At 27.6% G+C, this 21,084-nt stretch overlaps 1 protein-coding gene across 2 annotated transcripts in view; it reads left to right on the top strand.

Moving 5' to 3' along the window:
- The window catches only part of LOC135922744 (sarcosine dehydrogenase, mitochondrial-like), a 77,279-nt gene that overhangs the window by 47,516 nt on the left and 8,679 nt on the right, over positions 1 to 21,084 (top strand). For both annotated transcript variants that reach the window (XM_065457193.1, XM_065457192.1), the window contains one exon: positions 14,694 to 14,868. In XM_065457193.1, coding sequence (XP_065313265.1) covers positions 14,694 to 14,868 — 175 coding nt within the window. The remainder of the gene's footprint in view (positions 1 to 14,693; positions 14,869 to 21,084) is intronic.

Here is a 21,084-nt window from a genome sequence, read left to right as displayed (position 1 = left end):
ATTTGCTATAGGCAATTGATTTTCTGTTGGAAGTTAAATATACTTTTCCCTTATTTTTCCCTAATTAGTAGTATTCTCCTTATTCGTGGTAAATCGATTTCGTAAGTTAGATGCCTTTTTTTCTATCCCTTTGGGAGATTGTTTAATATAGGTAATCATACTCACTCGATCTATTTCTTCGGGTGTATAACTGGGTTGATATCTTTGGTCTCTAAGATTCTTTATCCGTACAGTATCATTATCTTGAAATGTTTTTAGTTCCTTAATTACTAAGTTATCTTTAAACCCTTCATGTTTTAATTTTGAAAATGGTCTTCCCGTTATAATAACGAAGCTGAAGTAACTGCGATTGTCGCATGTGGAGTATTGCGATACGCGAATAACTCTTATATTGTTTCTTGAATTAGCATATTACCAATCTCTCTACTTCTCCGTTGGAACGTGGATGATTAGGTGTTATTTTATGGTGTATTATGCTGTAGCCTTTGCACAAATTTAATAATTCCATTCCTTGAAAAAGAAGCCCTTTATCTGTGACCATATAACGAGGACAAAACGCAGATATTTGCAAACTCAGCATCTTTAGTCGAAATCGGTTCTATTTCTGCCCATTTAGAGAAATTGTCTTTGAGGAGTTACCATAATTGTCTGTTTACAGGTCCCGCGAAATCGATATTCACTCTGGCAAAAGGCTGGCTTGGGTGATTCCATTGTCTTTTATTTAGTTGTGTCTGTGGGCCACCATATATGTAGACGGAAGGATTTCTAGATATCCTTCGTGCAGTATAATGAATCTTATATTAATCACTTGGGTATTACAATTCGATGGAACCAGTTCTATTATTATAAAAAAATGTGTATGTATTATCCACTTCTGTATGCCACGTATTTTCTAAAAATCTCATAATTTGAATTAACACTGGACCTATATTTGTCTTTAATCTTAGTTTTAAACTAATTTTTCGTTGTTTCATAATAACTCTGTTATGGATTGTACAAAGGTTCGCTTGGTATCTCATGCGGTTCCGGTTTGAGGGTAATCGTGACAAGCAGCCAGCATTCCCGTGTTTATGGGTATTTTTAAAGATTACATAGCATTGAAATTTAGCTAGGAATAATTTCCATCAAGTTAGTCTCGTGATAACTGTGCTATATTTCTCATTGGGCTAAAAATAGATCAAACAGTATATTGTGATTTTATTCTGACCGAAAATGATTGATAATATTTATTTTCTATTTAAGAATAATTTTGTTCAGCTTTTGAGAGTACCCATGAAGCGAATGCAATAAACCTTTCAGTAGTGTTGTTAAACGGCTCGTTTTAAGCCTATTTTTAAAAACGGCTAACTCAATATTTTAGCCAGAAAGATATTGCCTAAGCCTTGAGATTTTGACAATATATGTCTAGACATTTGTTCCTTTTATAAGCAAAAGGTTTGCGTAATATTTTTCTGGGCGAAATATTTTGTTAGCTGTTTTTAAAAATCGGCTCAAAACGAGCCGTTTAACAACACTACCTTTCAGTATTATCTGTAGATGTGATAATAGCGACCACACTATAATTGGAAGCATCTGCAGTGAGAATTAGGCCTATTATACAAAAACGAATTCGAATCGAATAGTGCAAACGAATCGAATAATTTACTATTCGTATTCGATTTGAATTATTCTAATAATTGAAATTAATTTTCTTAATAAAATATATCATACTCAAATATATTGACAAATTTTTTATTACAAATTTGATTTCAAAGAGAAAAAGTATTATAATAATTAATAAAAAATATGTAATCAATAATCTGATGATAAAAAAAAATATGTAATCAAGTTATAAACAAAAAATACTATTAATTTAATTCATAATTCTAGGTCAATTTTTAAGGCAAAGAGTTTTTCTTATATTTTCTTTCTTATCTGACATGCGATTTTTTGACAACAAATTAGTTCCAACTAAGAATAACCGTTCACAAGCAGTTGATGTTCCTTATATAGATAGATATTCCCTAGGTGTGAAAAAAACCTATTATAATGATTAATAAGAGGGAATGTTTTTTTGCCTTTACATTTTCTAATGCTTTTGAAATGATTGAAGCAGCCTTTTCACCTTCTTTATTGATTTGATATTTCCTTATAATCGCTCTTTTTGTGGGGAACATAACTATTTTATTAAGCATTCTCTTTTAACATAATTAGGCTACTAGCAATAATTTATTGTAGAAATTTATTATATTTTTATATATCTTTGGTTTGTGTAATTTCTTAATATAATTTATTATGAGATTCAAAAAATAAATTTTTCGCGAGATTCGAAAAATACAGTAAATAAAAATTTAAATATTGCGTTAATTTGTGCTAGACTTTTTATTAACACATTACCTGTCAAATTGGAAGGTCATCAAATAGAAATGAAAAATGTTAGATTTATTAAGAGCACTTTATTAAATATTCCGAATAATTCGTTTTATTCGATTCTAATAAATAATTATTCATATTCGGATAAAACAAATAATTTATTATTCGAATTTTTTTTGAATAGGCCTAGTGAGAATTAATGGTCTAGATTGTAGCTATGACGTTAGCAGAGGAGCGTCAATTATGTGTGCGTTATCATAAATTTCTGACCATACCATCGATTATTTTTAGTAATAGATTATATATTGACGCCTTTGTTGCCAAATTAGTAGTGAAACGATGATAATACTTAAGAAGTCCAATAAACGCTTGTAATTTTTTTATTTTAAGTGATTCATTATAGTGCGCACAAATTGAGCATTTGCGTTTGCAGTACGTTTTTTAACGTAATGCATCTGTGTTTAAATTGAAAGCAGTACGTTTTTTCTTTGTTTAAAATTGAATCGTGATTTTATTTTTATTAAAATATGGACATATTAAGATTACAAGATAAGCAAATTATTGCTTTATATTTAATTATTAAAAAACCAAATTCTACTAAGACGAGAAGGAAGACTACTAAAATATTCATGGATAGAAATTTATTCAAAGATTTTTTAAATTCATAAATGATTTTTAATGTATAGTATTTAAAAAAATCTACACACATTTGTAAATTTATTTATTTATCCTACCTTAATATATTTATAATAATCTACATATTTAAATAAAAATGCTAAATAAATTTATAAAAGTTTGTTTATTTATATATATTCACCTTAAATAGAATAAGATATCTATTATATAAAAATAAATAGATTAACAAATAATGCAAATAGAAAAATTTTAAATATATTTTTTTTTCTTTAAGAATAAAAATGATCACTAGAACATGTAAGAGAGTATTAAATGTCTTATTAAAATAATACAATTTTATTTCATTTAATTTATTATATTTACATAAGGTGATGTCAAAATAAAATATTGGCTCAATAAACCATAAAAGTTATCTATATAAAAGGTCAATATCTTAAAATTACAAACACTATTATTTTTTTTACATATTCTGAAGATAATATTGGCTAAATTATGGTTAAAAAAAATGCAAGGATACATTAGATTTTTACTTATCCTAGCTTGTAATCTTTTTAAAATATAGTGGTATTTTTTAGATTAAAAAAATATGTAAATGAATTAAAATCCTAGAAAGGCTTCAAATTTAGATCTCTAAATAATTATTGTTTCAAAATTTATAATATATATACACACTACTACATCTTAATAGCTCCCAAATTTTAGCTTATATTTTTTTCAAAAATGGACACTATAATATAGAATATTACTTTATTATAAATATATAAAAATAAAAATATTTACAATACAAAAATATTTAAGATATTATATCATTAAATATAGATAAAGGTGTATCATTTGAAGGTATTTCTGTTGAAGTAGATATTTCAACATTAGTTTGATATTTAGATTGCAACATCAAACTATGATACAATCTTGATGTCTCACTTTTGAAGAGGTATCTATTATTATGGTCCATGCTTTCTAAGCCTGCTTCCATTGATAGTAGATACAATCTAAAATTATATTAAATTATAGATAAAAATATATATTTTACTGGCTCTCGGATGGCACCTTTTCCTAAAGAGCCAAGAGTCTTTCCTCCACAAGTCTATTTACTTGACTGGGCTATAAATATAAATGAATAAATTATATAAAATATCATTTAATATATTATAAAATTATATAAATATAAATTTATATATTCTAAATGTTATATTATCAATTAATATATGAGATAAATTTATACTTACATTTTTGTATCCATTTAAATTTTCCCGCAAAAATAAAAAAGCACAAAAAAATCAAACCAGATTGCTTTTTTTTAACGCTTGCCGTAAAAAAATCCAATTTGCACAATACCATTTAAAATGCATTATTAGATTTTTAAACGGAGCGTTGCAACGCTCAATTTGTAAGCACTATTATCATTATAGCTGTTACATGTTTGTTCATGGTTTGTAATCACCATTTATTTTATGTCCTAGATATTCTATTTCCTTTATCTTAAAAACACATTTATCGTAGTTTAAATTTCAAGTTATTGTTGCCTAGTATTTTTAATATTCTACGTAAGTTTACTTTAAAATTTTTAATGCCGGATATCGTTTCGATATTGTCTTAATCAATAAATCTGATCGCTTAGGGTATCTAAATGAATCATAAATTTTGGATATGATGCCTAAAAATCAGTTATATTTATTTTATTAGTTAGGGCACATAAATCCGGATATCATTAAATTTTATGAATAGTTGCACAACTAACAATTTTGAATTAAATTTAGTAAATATAAATGATATAAATTAAATATAATAAAACTAAACAACTATATCTATCATGCAATAAAAAAATACACACATATCATATTTAAACGTAATTTATTATATAAAATAAAATTATAAAATAAATAATAAGTTACTCTTTCCTATCTTCAATACCGACATCAATAAATAACAACATTAGTTTTTATTAAATATTTCTCCATTTTTTATTTTTTATTTTCTAATTTTGTTGTTAGATATTGATAACTAATAAATAGATGGAATTTTTTTTATCGCTGAGAGTTTTTTGATATCGCAAGGAAATTTTTAATTAATTTATTTTTAAAAAACCATTAGCTAAAATTTAAAAAAAGGCAAGGGAGCAAGTTTTTTATGTTTAAAATGATATTTAAAAAATTTACGATGGGGAGAGGGGGGAAATTTTATTCTAATATATATTTTTGGGGGATGGGGGTATATAGGGATAAAATTTATATTCAAAACGAGACACGGGTTTAACTGTTTATATAGCCATCATGACTTGTATAAATTTGATAATCAATCTGCTCGCATTCCTAACTTACTCGAGACGCATTAAGATCAGACAGCCTTGCCACAATCTCACGGGCACTGGAATCTCTCATTTGAGATTTACTTACATATCATATTTCCCAGAAAATATTAATATATACTATTCCGTTTTTATTTTAGTGGAATTTAGAAAAATTAAATTATTTATTCACTAACATAGTCATATCTGCTTTTAAATTTTTACACCTATAGCTTCAGGCCTTTAGCCAGAAATTTTCTGTGATAAAATTTTTTGGAACATTATTTATTAGAACTAATTATTCATATAATATTTATTAGAACCAATTATATTTAAAAAATGACAATTTTTAACACAAAATATTGAAAAATATAAAATGTTTACAAGCGAATTCCATATTGTTAAAAAAATCGCTATATAAAAGGGTATGCAAATTACATTAAAATATAGAATTAAACATTTAGGAAAATTAATCAAAATATCGTTCATAAATGGAAGTTTAATCTTATTTGAGAATTTGTCAATTTTTCAATAGGTTGTTCTATGTTGGGAATTCTCTATGCATATTAGGTGGAGCTGGTCCATTCATTCGATTTTCTGATATCATACTTTTGAGATCGATTTTTATTCTCCATAATGAAGAAAAAGTCCTTTCATTTGTTCTTGTACTAATTGGTATTGTTGTCAAAATATATAGTAATTTTTATATATTTGGAAAATATATTTTAAAGTATGCAATGCTTTCATGGCGTGGAGGATTATATATTTAAAATATTTAAGATTTAAATACTGAAATTAATTGGACTTCTGATACATTTATATTCTCTGAATAAAATTGAGCTAAATATTTAATTTTTTTAATATTAAGATTTAATATACGCTCAAAAGGAGTTCTAGGTAATATAGTATTTGTAAATTGGATACAGCCATTTGATGAATCACCATTGATTTGAGTCAAAAATGTATCCAAAAGTGTAAAACCAGTTAATTTGTAATGATCTTTACGTAGACCTGTACGCCGGCCGGCCATGGCCACGCCGAAAACTCCACCGTTAATTAAAATCACGCCGGCGCAAAAAATATTTAAAAATAATTTCCATATTTTATGCATTTTTATTTTAATAATTGGTCAGTATCACTGTTGTAAATTTTTTGTATTTTAACATCATAATTATTTTGACATCATTTAGAATTCAATAATCAAAAGTTTAAAAATCCAAAAGTTACCATAATTTTATATATTTTTAAAATGGAGGCCCATTGTTAGAAAAGGTATTTGATTAGGTGAATATGAACCATCACTCATGCTTGGGTCATGGTTTACATAATATGATTACAGTAGATGGTATCAAATACCTTCTGTTGAATATCTTATCAAAAGAATAAGAAAAATTATTACTGCTCTAAGTAGAGATCTGCAAAAGTAGGCCCAGCCCGAACGGGCTTTGGGTCGGACCTGGCCTATTTTTAAAAAAAATCGGGTTCGGGCTGGGTCGGGCCTAATATTTTTTAAGAGAATTCGGGCCCGGTCGGGCCTTTGAAATTTTTTAAATACTAAATTTATCAATTTTATGTATTCGATTTTATTTATAGAAACTAGACGCCATATAACATATATCTTATTTTGAGTAATTATACAAATTAATTTCTATATTTAAATAAATTCTAGCCAGGCCTGTAAATTTTTTTTAAAAAAAAGATTCAGGTTCGGGTCGGGCCGGTAAAACTTTTTAAAACAATTTCGGGTTCGGTCCTAGCCGGGCTTGAATAATTAGGCCCGATGCAGATCACTAACTTTTAGATATACAGATAGATGTCCCAAATAGTTAGAATAGTATATTAATTAGCTTGAAAGTATATCTGGGGCAGATTAAAATTTAAAATTTTAATTGGGTTGGGAAACACTATCTCACTATGAATTAGATATAGTAGAAGTACCTTTAGCTTTTATTTCAAAATTTAAAAAAAATTTGAATTCCTATCCGCACAAAAAGGTTTACCTTAAACTTAAACTTGGTATCACTTTTTAGAAGTGGAATTTTTTAGTAAATGAAAATGAAAATCCTTAGGAAAATATGCTAAAAAAACTTGCTTTGCGATTTGTGATCTGCAAATAATAATACATAAGTATGTTCATTTTTTTCATTTTTTTTTCTTGACCCAAGATTTCAAAAATTGAAAATTGTGTATATATAATAGAACAAATTACACAGCGTCTGAATTTATTATAAAACATCTTAATCATAAAGTATAGAGTATGACGATATTAGGGCAGTAAATATAGCGATTGGGAATCAAGTGGTAATATTAAATTCAAATTATTTGACGATATTAGGGCAGTAAATATAGCGATTGGGAATCAAGTGGTAATATTAAATTCAAATTATTTGACAAAATTAACAACTAAACATTCAACACCAAGTACAAACTATGATTCCACTTTAAGTGATTTAGAACAAGAATGCCATATTTTTCTTGGAAAACGCATTCACAAAATATGGATGTTCTAAATTTCTGGAGAGAAAAGAGGATCAAACTTTCTAATTTTCCCACGCTAGCTAAAAAATTCTTGGTGCTACGGCAACTAGCACATTTAGTAAAAGAGTTTTTTCTACAGCTGGGTTGACGTTGATTACAAGATCATCATTGATAATAACAAAAAAGAGAAATTATAGGCTTGAAGATTTAATCTAGAACGGTTATTAGAATGGTCGCACAGGATAAAAATTAGACAGAAAAAAGACACTTTATTAAATTCAATAGTCTTTATTGATTATATTATTAAAATATTGACGTTGATGTAATGTCTTTTTATTTTATAATATGGTTATACAAAAAAAGCAAGTGGTAAAAGAAAATGAAAATATATATCAATATATATATATTTAATCGCCTTGTGATGTATTTATATACATGTTAATTTCATTGAATAAAAAGATAATATGAACATATTTAAATATACAATAACAACAAATTGAATAAGCGAAATATTTAAGAAGTATTTAAATATACAATGAATTACAACAAATTAAGCGAACATGTAACATGCACCACCTCCAAAAAAAAAATATTTAAAAAAAATTTAAGTCTTGAAAACACAGCATGGTACAAAAAATGGGGAAGGAAAGAACTCGTTTGGCATGTGGGAGGTAACTTTTATAATGTTAAATGAGTAATAGGGTTAATATTTAATGTTACAATAATGGTTTCATTATTAAAATAATACCTAATACTTACATTAAGATTAACAAGGAATTATATAAAAAATAATATATATATGGGGATAGTAGGAACTACAACTGGGAAGGGGGAATTATTGCCATTATTTCCTTATATTGGAATATAATAAACAATTACAATTGGAAAGGGGAATTATTGTCATTATTTCCTTATTTGGAATATAATAAACAATTACAATTGGGAATGATTGTCATTATTTCCTTTTTTTTTGGAATATAATAAACAATTACATTTGGTAGGGGGAATTATTGTCATATTAACAATGTAACTTATTAATCATAATTATAATAACTAGGAAAAATGGAATATGTATGATGTTTTAATATTTGTAACCAACAATATATAAGTAAAAAAATATAATGCAATATATTCCTATTGATAATTTCTAATGTGATCAATATAAACAAAGAGAAGGAATTATTGTCATTATTAACAATGTAACTTATTACTCATAATTATAATAACTAGGAAAAATGGAATATGTATGATGTTTTAATATTTGTAACCAACAATATATAAGTAAAAAAATATAATGCAATATATTCCTATTGATAATTTCTAATGTGATCAATATAAACAAAGAGAAACTTATCATCTACCTGAATTTCCCAAATGACGTTACTAATTCTCCCAACGACAATCCCCACATGCCATTCTTGATTGGAGCCCACTTTAATAAAGACAGAGTTGCCTAATGTTAATTCTCTGAAATTTATTCTTTTTAAATTGGGTCTATTATCACTCCATTTCCATCTTACTACTGAATAATCTAAAAGCAGGTGATGACTTAGTAACCGCATGTTTCGTGTTGCGATAATTTAATAACACATCTTCCAAAATGTCATCCCAGCCTCCTAATTTATATATCATATTTTTTGCTGATCGTACAGCTCTTTCAGCCATACCATTTGACTCAGGATGGTATGCAGGAGTATATATATGTAGAATTCCCTTCTCTTTCAAATAGTTATTAAAGTCAACAGACCTAAAAGCTGGTCCATTATCTGATACCAATTCTACTGGATACTCAAATCTGGAAAAAATATTATTTAATACCATAATGGTGGTAGTCCCATTAATGTTTTTCACCTTAATAATCTCTAACCAGCGAGAGTACCCATCAATAATTACTAATCCATAAAAATTTTTAATAGGTCCAAAAAAATCAATATAGACTCGGTACCAGGGTTTGTTAAGTTGTACCCAATAATTTTGTTTAACTTTTGGGAGTTTAGGCGCATTGATCATGCACATATTACATCTAAAAATAATTTCTTTAATATCTTTATTGACTCCTGGCCACCAAAAATACCTTTCCATAGTATCTAACATCCTATACAACCCAATATGTCCCTCATGTAACACACTAAGAAACTTTTTTCTTAACCTTTGAGGAATAATAACTTGTTCGCCCTTAAAAATACAATCATTCTTAATATTCAACAACTTACCGAATGCCTTGTAACCTTTAATCATCGTATCATTTTCACCTTTTTCCAACACAATTTTTTTAACTTGGATTAATTCTGAATCTAAAAAGGTTTCTCATTTCAATTCTAAATTGTTAATTATTCTTACATCCTTCATATCATTATTAACATTAACAAAACAAATGATATCTTCCTTAATTAACCTTGATAATCCATCAGGAATGATTTGATCGTTACCCCTTCTATAATTAATGTCAAAATCAAAACCGGCTAAACAAAAAGCCCATTTCTGTAATCTTGGAGACATGTAAAGCTTAACAGGATCTACTCCAAACAAATTCACCAGTGGTTTATGGCCCGAAAAAATTTTAAATCTCCTACCTACTACATATTCTTTCCATTTTTTTACTGCCAAAACAACAGAAAATCCTTCTTTTTCAATAATTGAATATCTTTTTTTCAGCTCCAGCCCATGCCTTACACATAAACTCAATTGACCTTTCTAAACCATCTTCTTCTACCTGAAATAAGACAGCACCCATGACTTTATTGGACGCATCCGTTGAAATAAACAATTCCTTATTTCTATCATAATTTGCAAGAACTGGTGCATTACACAATTTTTCTCTAATTTCGTAAAAACTAGTTCTTTCATTGATTCCCCAACAAAATTTATTACCCCTTTTAAGTAAATAATATAAATTAGCTGCTAATTTAGAAAAATCTCTTATAAATCTAGAATAATAATTCATAAGACCCAACCAAGAATGTAATTCATCCTTATTCTTAGGTTCGGTCATTTTACTTATAGGATCAATTTTTTCTTTGCTTGGCATTATGTCTTTGTCACTTATTAAATAACATAAATATTTTATACTCTCATTGTAAAACTCACTTTTTTTTATATTTCTAATCAGCCCAAATTCCAACATTATTTCAAATACTCTTTTCAATTTATAAAAATGGTCTAACTTATCCTTACAAAAAATTAACAAATCATCTAAATTATTAATGACCCCTTAATATCAGCAAATATTTCGTCCATAGTCTTCTGGAAATAAGCAGTTGATACTGTAAGCCCAAAAGGTAGTCTATTAAATTGAAAAATACCCTTGTGTGTGGAGACGGTCAAAAATTTGGAAGTTTCTTTAGATACAGGAATCTGCAGAAACGCCGATGAGAAATCTATTTTTGAAAAAAACTTCTTATTACCTACTTTAGCAATTATGTCATTAATCCTTGGAAGCGGATATTCGAACCTTTCTAATTGTGGGTTTACAGTAACTCAGTCAGCACAAACTCTCAACGTATTATCTTTTTTTTAACTAACACTAATGGAGTGGCCCATTGTGAAAATCTGACAGGCTTAATTACTCCCTGCTGGCGCCATTGCTCTATAGTGTTTTCTAATTCTTCTTCTAACTCGAAGGGCACTCTCCTGGCCTTCACAAATTTTAGCTTAAAGTCATTTTTTAATAAAATATCTATTTCCAAATTTTTGACTTTTCCAATTCTATCATTAAAAACACAATCAAATTTCTTAATTAGTTTGTTGATGTCACAACTCTCTTCAAAATACCCCTTTTTAGTAAATAACGATTGAATGACATAATTTTTTTTATAAAATTTATCAGTATCTTTGAAAGGATTGTTAAAAGTTAAAAAATTTACCCTATCTCCTATCTCATTCTTATTAATAGTGTTTACATCAACGTTGAATTTGATTATGTCAAATTCTTTAATCCAGTCTTGACCACATAGCGGTGGTCCCTCCCCATCCAATACATACAAATTTAAATATTTAATTGTAATCAAATATTTAACCTTAATATTCGAGACCTGACTAACGACTGTGATAGGAGAACCCTCATAAGAGAACAATTTTTTAGAACAATTTTCCAACTCAAATTCTTCATAATTCTCCAATTTTTCAAAATCTTTAATGGGCAAGGATGTCACCGGAGAACCCGTATCTATCAAAAAAGAAAAATTTAGATTATTAAGTTGCATATTAATCATAAAATCATTAATAAAATTTATCTTATTCCTTGGTATCAAATTATATGGCGTTTGTATAATTTCTTGTTTTTTGAAATTGTTGTTGTTGTTATTGTTGTAGTTGTTGTTGGCCTTAAAAGCCTGCTTGTTCTCTTTCCAAGACGAATAGCCTTGCCAATCGGCTCTATCCTCTCTTCTCCAAAAATCTTTCTCTACATATGTTTTATTATTATTAATCTCCAACGATTGCAATTTGACAACAATGTCCTCTATGATATTGAGCTCTGTAGTATTTTCTTCTATCAACCTTGTTTTTAGTTTTCATTATGACAATTCAACATAAATTGCACCGACAAAAATTTAGGATTGAGCCCCGAACCATACCCTTTCAGTCTATCGAGATACTCTCTGGAAGACTCAAGTTTGTCCGGTTTTGCATTGAATAATTCAAATATGCACGTAATCTTGTTTTTTTCAACTTTTTTTTGTATTAAATCTTTCATCTGTTGATACGATAAGTTATCTATGTTGTCCATAATACTAACAGCCATATCTTTGTAAATTGTTTCGAAAAGTTTGTATTTCTTAGTTGCCTCATCAACAATATTTTCGGCTAAAAATTTCAGATCCAATGTTTTCAATAGAACTTTGATTTTGATATGATTCCTATCCTCCACCATGATAAAAACAAAAGAGAAATTATAGGCTTGAAGATTTAATCTAGAACGGTTATTAGGATGGTCGCACAGGATAAAAATTAGACAGAAAAAAGACACTTTATTAAATTCAATAGTCTTTATTGATTATATTATTAAAATATTGACTTTGATGTAATATCTTTTTATTTTATAATATGGTTATACAAAAAAAGCGTGGTAAAAGAAAATGAAAAATATATATATTTAATCGCCTTGAGATGTATTTATATACATGTTAATTTCATTGAATAAAAAGATAATATGAACATATTTAAATATACAATTACAACAAATTGAATAAGCGAAATATTTAAGAAGTATTTAAATATACAATGAATTACAACAAATTAAGCGAACATGTAACAATCATTATGTCCGGAAAATTTAAATTAAATTACTTTTATATATATAAAATTACAAAATCAATTTTGAATTTATAATGAGTTTTCTCTTCAATAAAGATTAAAATATATGCTGAGATATATGTAGTGTAGTGTATATTTTAATTTAATTTTTCCTAAAAAATTAATTGGCAATTAAAAAAATATGTTATAAAAAATTTATAGCGGAGCGCCAATTCACATCTAAGCTGACGGCGGCTAAAAATCGGCGCGCCACCGGCCACCGATTAGATTTTTGAAACTAGCGCCGACGGCTGATGGTTTCGTCGGCACACAGGTCTAAATATACGGTTTCAAACGATGCAAATCGAGACTTGAAAATCATATAATTTCACGTTTGTCCTAACAATCACATACCCATATCATCAAAATTGTTGTTTAATAGAATAATTTATTAATACATTCCAATGCAAAAAATAGATTGTGATGATGAATCAGTTATTAAAATTTTTGAAGTTATTGTTGAGTTTGGATTATATATTTTTTGTATTAACTTATATTACTTTTAGGTTTTTTGGTTAATAAAACTTTCTTATATCCATCAGAGTTTAAAGTTAAAAATAAGAAAACATATTCTTAATTTTTGTGAGAAAAAATATTAATTAACAAGGAAGAACTATTAAAATTGATTTTAACTTTTTACTAAAATTAAAAATAGAATATAACCTTTTTGAAATAGAATACTTAAGCATTTACTATTCATGAAATTTTTTATATTTCTTCGAAATAATTTAAAATCTGCATCAAAGGATCCCAATATTATACCTAAGCAAAAGATCTGAATCAGAATTTTTAAATTTGATTGTTCATCTCGGGGATTAAATTATAATATATATTTTTTAGTTTTATACAAATTTATATATCTTTAATTAATTGAGTAATGAGATTTATTTTATGAAGTTGCGGGGCTTCAATTACTGGTTTGTAACACGCCATGGAATCTGGTATGAGTTATTATAAATTATTTAAGTAAATTAAAAACTTATATAAATAAATGGCACGTTAACTTTATTTTAAATTTTATTAGGATCGAAAAAAAATTGATTATAAATTTTTATCAAACCAAAATTATTTTATCAAAATTATCAATCAAAAATATCTTATCGAAAATAAATATTTTAAACTAAAAAAAAGTATACCTCTTGTAAACATAAAAATTAGTCCCTTTTATAGGGAAAATAAAACGTGCAATTATAAATTAAAATAAAATTTGAGCAAAGTGAATAAAAGTTTTTGCGAAAGGGAGTTGTGTTAGTTTTATCTTACACAATTGGGGATAAAAACTACCCCCCCCCCTATACTTTTCGGAACTCAAATTATACCTCAGGATGCAGGGCGATCTCCCGGACCTAAATATCTAACTTATATTTGCTGAACACCTTACTAAGGACTCCAAAGGTAAGAAAAACCCCGGAGTAAAAGAAAATACAAAAACCATATGTTTAACTCAAACAAAAGAGAGACCTAGGAAAAACTTTGTTTAATTTTTATGTTCTTAAGACAAAACAGAAGAAGTGTATAAAAAAAATAATTTTAATTGAAGTGTATTTAAGGCTAAAAAAAAGAGGGATAGCAAACTAGAATAAAATAAAATATGGAATACCATATTTAACACTTTTAATACAATATTATACCTTTAATTCTAATTAAGGTTACTACCATTGGCACGCCGAGATCCGCACAGACGATACGCCTTACGAAGCCGGATTAAGCTTCACTTGTAATAAAATGAAAGAGGAAAGTTCTTTTTTGGGGAAAGAAGCCCTGTTGAGTTCAAAAAAACGTTCGGAATTGACCAAAAAAATAGCATTTTTTACCATAGACGAGTAAATTAGCATTACCTTAATTTATACTTATCTAAACATTTTTATTTTTATAATCAACCCCCTACAACGCTTTTCCACTGGCTTTTGTTATAAAATTGTATAAAACATTTTCCCCATATATATATATAACTATAGTATTTAGTAGTTCTATTTCCAATAAACTTTGGCAATTTTATAAGTTTCCTATGTTATAATATTACCATTTTTAGTTCTCTTCCCAAAAATTTTAATATTTTTTTATGTTAAATTAAATCCTTTTTCTCTTTATTGTTATTAAAATTTTATAGTCAAAAAATATTTATATATATTTTTTTATAGCTACATAGAAGATAGAGAAATTATAAATCGTCGCCGCTTCTGTTTTATTTAAGGTTAGAGTGGGAACCGATATTTTATTTTTTACGAATCGAACCTCAACCTTGAGCCGTTATTTTTATCAGAACCGATATTCGTTTCGATTCGAATCCTCAAACTTAGTAATTAAAAATAGACCAATTTATAATTTCTCTAGAAAGCATCATGCAGTCCCGTCTAATGGATAGCTTTGAAAACGAGAATAAATTACTTAAATAAATTTTAATAATTATTTATTTTAGAAATTCTTTCCGATATAGACTATATTTATTCATAAAGATATTGGCCTAAGAACCTAAATTCGAGATTTGTGGAAAACAATAAAAAAAATCTGCCAAAGATTCAAAATTAAATTAATATGACAGGTTAAGATATTACTAATGAAATTTTTAAAAAAAATTTATTAACTGTGTGAATACTTTATCCTACGCCGAATGGGAAAAGGGTTTTCATCTTATGATTTTGATCATAGCAGATAACGAACGAGTTTAAGAGTAAATAATTCGTCAATTCCAGATCCATGTATCAAAATACGGAAAAAGAATTAACGCGGGTGAGTTAAATCTTTTTAAAGAAAAATACAGCCCAAAGAATAAAGAAATGAAAAATTTATATATTTTTTTTAAAATTTATATTATATATTTTTTAATTTGTTATAGATATCGGTGGTATTAAATTTGTTACATTATTTTAAAATATTTATAAATTAAGAATTTATTCATATTCTTAATAAAAAAAAGTCGATTATATATATTTTTGATAATATTATAAAAAAAATCATAGCCCCCTCCTCCCCGCCTAGTTTTTAATCAATACATCACTGACCATTATATTTAATAACTACTTAATACAACTTACCCATATTGTACATTACAAATAATATAACCCTTTAAAAGTTTTAATGGACTAATTTATTGTCCATTTTAATTGTTAATGTATGGTAGCTATTTTTCCCTTTAATATTAATGACAACTTTGAATCTAATAATCTTTAAAATAATTTATTTTATTTTTTAGATAATATTTATAAAAAATTCAATCACTATAATACAAAAAAACGATAAAAATTTTGCGAATATTATATAAATCAGAGGTCTTCAGGTCCGGAAAAAATAGTATGATATTGAAAATCTGGGCTGGGCTTAAAAATTTAAATCGAATTTATTATTCGGGCTGGGCTTAAAAATTCTAAAAAATTAAAAATTGATAAGTATTGAATTGTTGTTTTATTATTTTTGTAAACATAAAAATATATTATTATTTTGAGATAAAATAAAATGGCGAAAATTCTATTACTACAAATAATACAATACAAAAGATTTATATATTTCCATAATTATTAAACAAAGACACTACAAAAATGCAGTCGATAAAAAGTTTAACGGATTCAAACTTGTGTCACTAAGATTGGTTCGACTTATTTAAAGAATTTAAAAACACACAACACAACCAACGTTAACATCATCACAAGAAAAATCCCTGTTAACAACAATAGTATGTGATACTTATAAAATATTGGTAAATTTAAGCGCACAGATGGTCCAGGAAATAAAAATGTATTATAGTGCGCACAAATTGAGCCAAAGCTATTCAAATAGCTACTGCAGTAAAAACAGCTATAAAAAATACAAAATTAATACAAAATGATGAAACTAGAATCGATCAGTTAGAAGTGGAACATAATGATAATATAAATAAAATTAAAAAGTTAATAATGATAATGATAAACAATCCAAGTCATATAATAATTATAATACTAGCTACCAAAAACTAAATTCCTCTCATTCCTGCTGCGGAAACCATAGAAGGGAAAATTGTTTTTTTCAAGAATGCCACTTGTTATAAATGCAACAAATTGGGCACATTGCTCGAGTCTGTAGAAAAGAAATAGTGAATTTTTTTAATAATAAAACAAACGAATATAATCCAGAATTTTGGGTGGATGTTAAAATAAACAACTGCGATATCAGAATGGAATTAGATACTGGAGCTGGGTAAGCATAATTAACGAAATAGATTGGAAAAATAAACTTAATTGTCCTGGATTAACAAATGCTAAAACTTAAAAGCTATACAAGAACCAATATACCATTATTAGATCAAGACTGTAGTAAAAGTACAATATAAAGGACGAACATTACATAATTATAAAAGGATATACCAAAAATCTCATTGAAAGAAACTGGGTAACTAAATTTCCCAAAATGACTGAAAGGACCATACAATAAATAACATTAATATACAAAATGAATTTTCTCAATTATTTACTAAAGAATTGGGCTGCTTGAAAGATTTTAAGGCATAAATATATATGAAAAATGAGAAACTAATTTTCTGTAAATCACTTCCCGTACCAAACGCATTAAAAGATAAAGTTGAAAAAGATTTAGACAGGTTGCTAAAAATAGGAGTAATAGAAAAAATTAATCATTCACTTTATACATCACCCATAGTAATTGTTTAAAAGATAGATGAAACATTACGAATTTGAGGGATTTTAAAATAACTATAAATCAAAATATTAATATTAATTCATACCCAATACCAAGAATCCAAGATTTATTAGCCATTTTGGGAAAAGGAGAGGAATTTTCAATATTGAATCTAGATGCCTGTTTTCAAATTAAAGTGGGGGAATCTTATAATCAATACGCATAGAGGATTATTTAAATATACAAGACTACCTTTTGGTATATCGTCTTCTCCAGCTATATTTTAACGAGCCATCGAGAATTTATTAAAAGGTTTTGAAGTAGTAGCTTGTTATTTAAATGATATTATAATAACCGGGAAAAATAGAGAGAAGCACGAAACAAATTTAAAAAAGGTACTAAAATGTCTAGATGAAAATGGAATCAAGCTAAAAATAGAAAAATATAAATTGCAAAATGTCGAGTACTTAGGACACAATATTTCAAAAAACGGGATTACAACTAACGGAAAAAATACTGAGGTAGTAAAAAAGCACCAGAACCAACAAACTTGAAACATTTACAGTCATTTTTAGGGTCAGCAACATACTATTCAAAATTTATTTTAAATTTTACAACCAAAGCCAAACCATTATACAAATTATTAGAAAAAGCAGTTGCTTGGAGATGGACTAATGAATGCAAAGACGCGTATAAAAAAATAAAGCAAGAAACGTAGTACTCCAATATTACAACAATATGATCCAAAATTACCCATTGTATTAGCAACCGATGCGTCAGCCATAGGAATTGGGGCAGCAATATTACATATAGAGGGGGGGGGTAAGGAGAGACCAATTGCATTCGCCTCAAGAACACTAAATGCAGCTGAGAAAAATTATAGCCAAATAGAAGAGAAGCTCTCGCCATCATATTTAGGGTTACAAAATTCAAAAAATTTATATATGGAAAATGTTCACATTACAAATAGACCAAGCATTAATGAGTTTATTTCATCCAAGAAAAGACATACCAACAACATCTCAGAATACAAAGATGGGCTTTATTATTAGCAGGTTACCAATATGAAATAGAAGTCAAAAGTAGTCGACAAATAGCAAATGCTGACATGCTATCTAGATTACCTATAAAGCGAACCCCAATATCAAAAGAAGAAACGCTAGATCAAATACAGGTGGGAGAAACACCTTTAAATCCAAGCGAAATTGAAAGAGAAACAATGCGAGATGATATACTCTCTAAAGTATACAGATATACAATAGACGGATGGCCAATAAACTATGATGCATGTTTAAAGGAGTATAGCCAAAGGAGAGAGGAAATTACAATAGAGAGAGGTTGTTTATTGCGGAGAACTAAAATGATAATATCACAAAAATACCGAAACAACGTTTTAGACATGACATGATACATCAAGGACATATTGGAATGGTAAAAATGAAGATGAGAGCAAGACAATACGCGTGGTGGCCTCCAAGATATAGAATCATAGGTCGAAAAATGTAGAGAATGCCAGAAACAACACGATATGCCTCAAAAGACATCAATTCAAAATTGGCCAAAACCACCAGAAGCATGGCACCGAGTACATATTGATTATGCTGGACCATTTCAAAATAATTATTGGTTGGTAGTGATAGATGCTAGCAGTCGTTGGCCAGAAATAGTTCCCATGACTAGTACTACAACCGAAAGTACGATCAGAATATTAAGAAATATTTTTGCCAGATTCGGATTTCCTAAGATAATCGTTTCTGATAACGGACCACAATTCAACAGCAAATAATTCCATGATTTCTGCGAAAAAAACGTTATACAATTAGTGCACATAACTCCTTACCATCCTCAGACAAACGGCATGGTCGAACGATTATTTCGAACTTTTAAACAGAGCATGAATAAAAGAAACGAGGGGGATTTAGAAACCAGTCTAGCTATTTTTCTCTACAATTACAGAAATTCACCAGGGACAGAAACTAAACAAAGTCCCTCTGAAATACTATTAAGAATTGAACCTAGAGGATTGTTAGATCAAATATTCGAACGGGGGAACAAAAAGGAGGAGAAGTTAGAATACTACACTCAAAAATTCGAGTTAAATGGAAAAGTGTGGTCGCGCATTTACAATAATAAAGAAAAAAAATGGGAAAAGGCCATTATTAAGAGCATACTCAGATCACTATGATATGAAGTAAGTATAGAGGGTAAAACGATCATACGTCATACTGATCAATTAAGGAAAAAAACCGAAAAATATTAACTGATGAATACGAATTAGAAGAGAAACCCGAAGTGGAAGAGAAAACCGAAGAAAGAGTAAACAACATAATAAGCGATAACGATGAATTCTAAAGGAGAGGGAGAAAGAAATTACAAGTCAAGATCGTTATCCGAAAAGAATACGAACGAAACCCAATAGATCGGGGAAAAATAATAAGTATTGAATTGTTGTTTTGTATTTTTTGAATGTTTATTTTCATTATTATATTATCATATGAATTTGAATAACAAAAAAATATATTATTATTTTGAGATAAAATAAAATGGCGAAAATTCTATTACTGCAAAAAATACAATAATTTCCATAATTATTAAACAAAGACACTACAAATGATTTTTTTTAAAGATTATACCAATTAATTATTTGGAAAATCATATATTGGAGTGTTTAACAACAATTTAAAAACTTATTCAAAATTTTAAAAATTCTGGACCAGAAAGAAAGATCAAAAATGAAAATCGGGGCCGGGCCAAAAAATTTCCCGAAAAAATCTCCGACCCGGGCCTAAAATTTTGACCTCTGCAAGGTTTCTGATATAAATTAAACTCCATTTTTTTTAATATTAAGTTAAGATTTAGTTTAAAGTATGGGTCTACATTTTCAAATAATATTTAGTCGTAAATAAATAACGAATCCCGGGAAAAACTTCCAGGAAAAAAAACCCCGAAATTTTTTATTCGAATTTACTTAAGATCTAATAATATCGGTATATTTTTATTTGGATTTATATAAGGTATAGACAAATTAGTATTTTAGAAAATAATATTAGAAAAATATAATTTAATAATAAATTATATACATAATAATGATTTATCAATAAAATAAACAGATCTTATTGCAAATTTTGTCAAATTTAGTCTACTTAATATAGTAATTAAGGATGGATATTGTATTTATTACTATAGCAAAAATTTTTACGAAACATGGGTTATTTTACTGGGATATTTTTTTTCCCAGTACCAATTTGAATATCAGCATTTTTTCTTGTTTAAGCACTGCGATTTTGTTTTCAGTGTCCAACTACCTACACGCCATCGTTCAAGTTTTGTTTCATCGGCAGCCACCTCGCATTTCATTTTTTTTAATCAATACCCAGATATGGGTATATATTCTTAACCAGATTAGAAAAACGAAGATTCGAACCTTCGCA

This window comes from Gordionus sp. m RMFG-2023, chromosome 1 (genome assembly GCF_954871325.1).
Source record: "Gordionus sp. m RMFG-2023 chromosome 1, tfGorSpeb1-WG-v2, whole genome shotgun sequence".
Classification (NCBI taxonomy): domain Eukaryota; kingdom Metazoa; phylum Nematomorpha; class Gordioida; order Chordodea; family Parachordodidae; genus Gordionus; species Gordionus sp. m RMFG-2023.
Note: the sequence above shows the minus strand (reverse complement) of the source record. Positions and strands in the feature narration are given on the sequence as shown.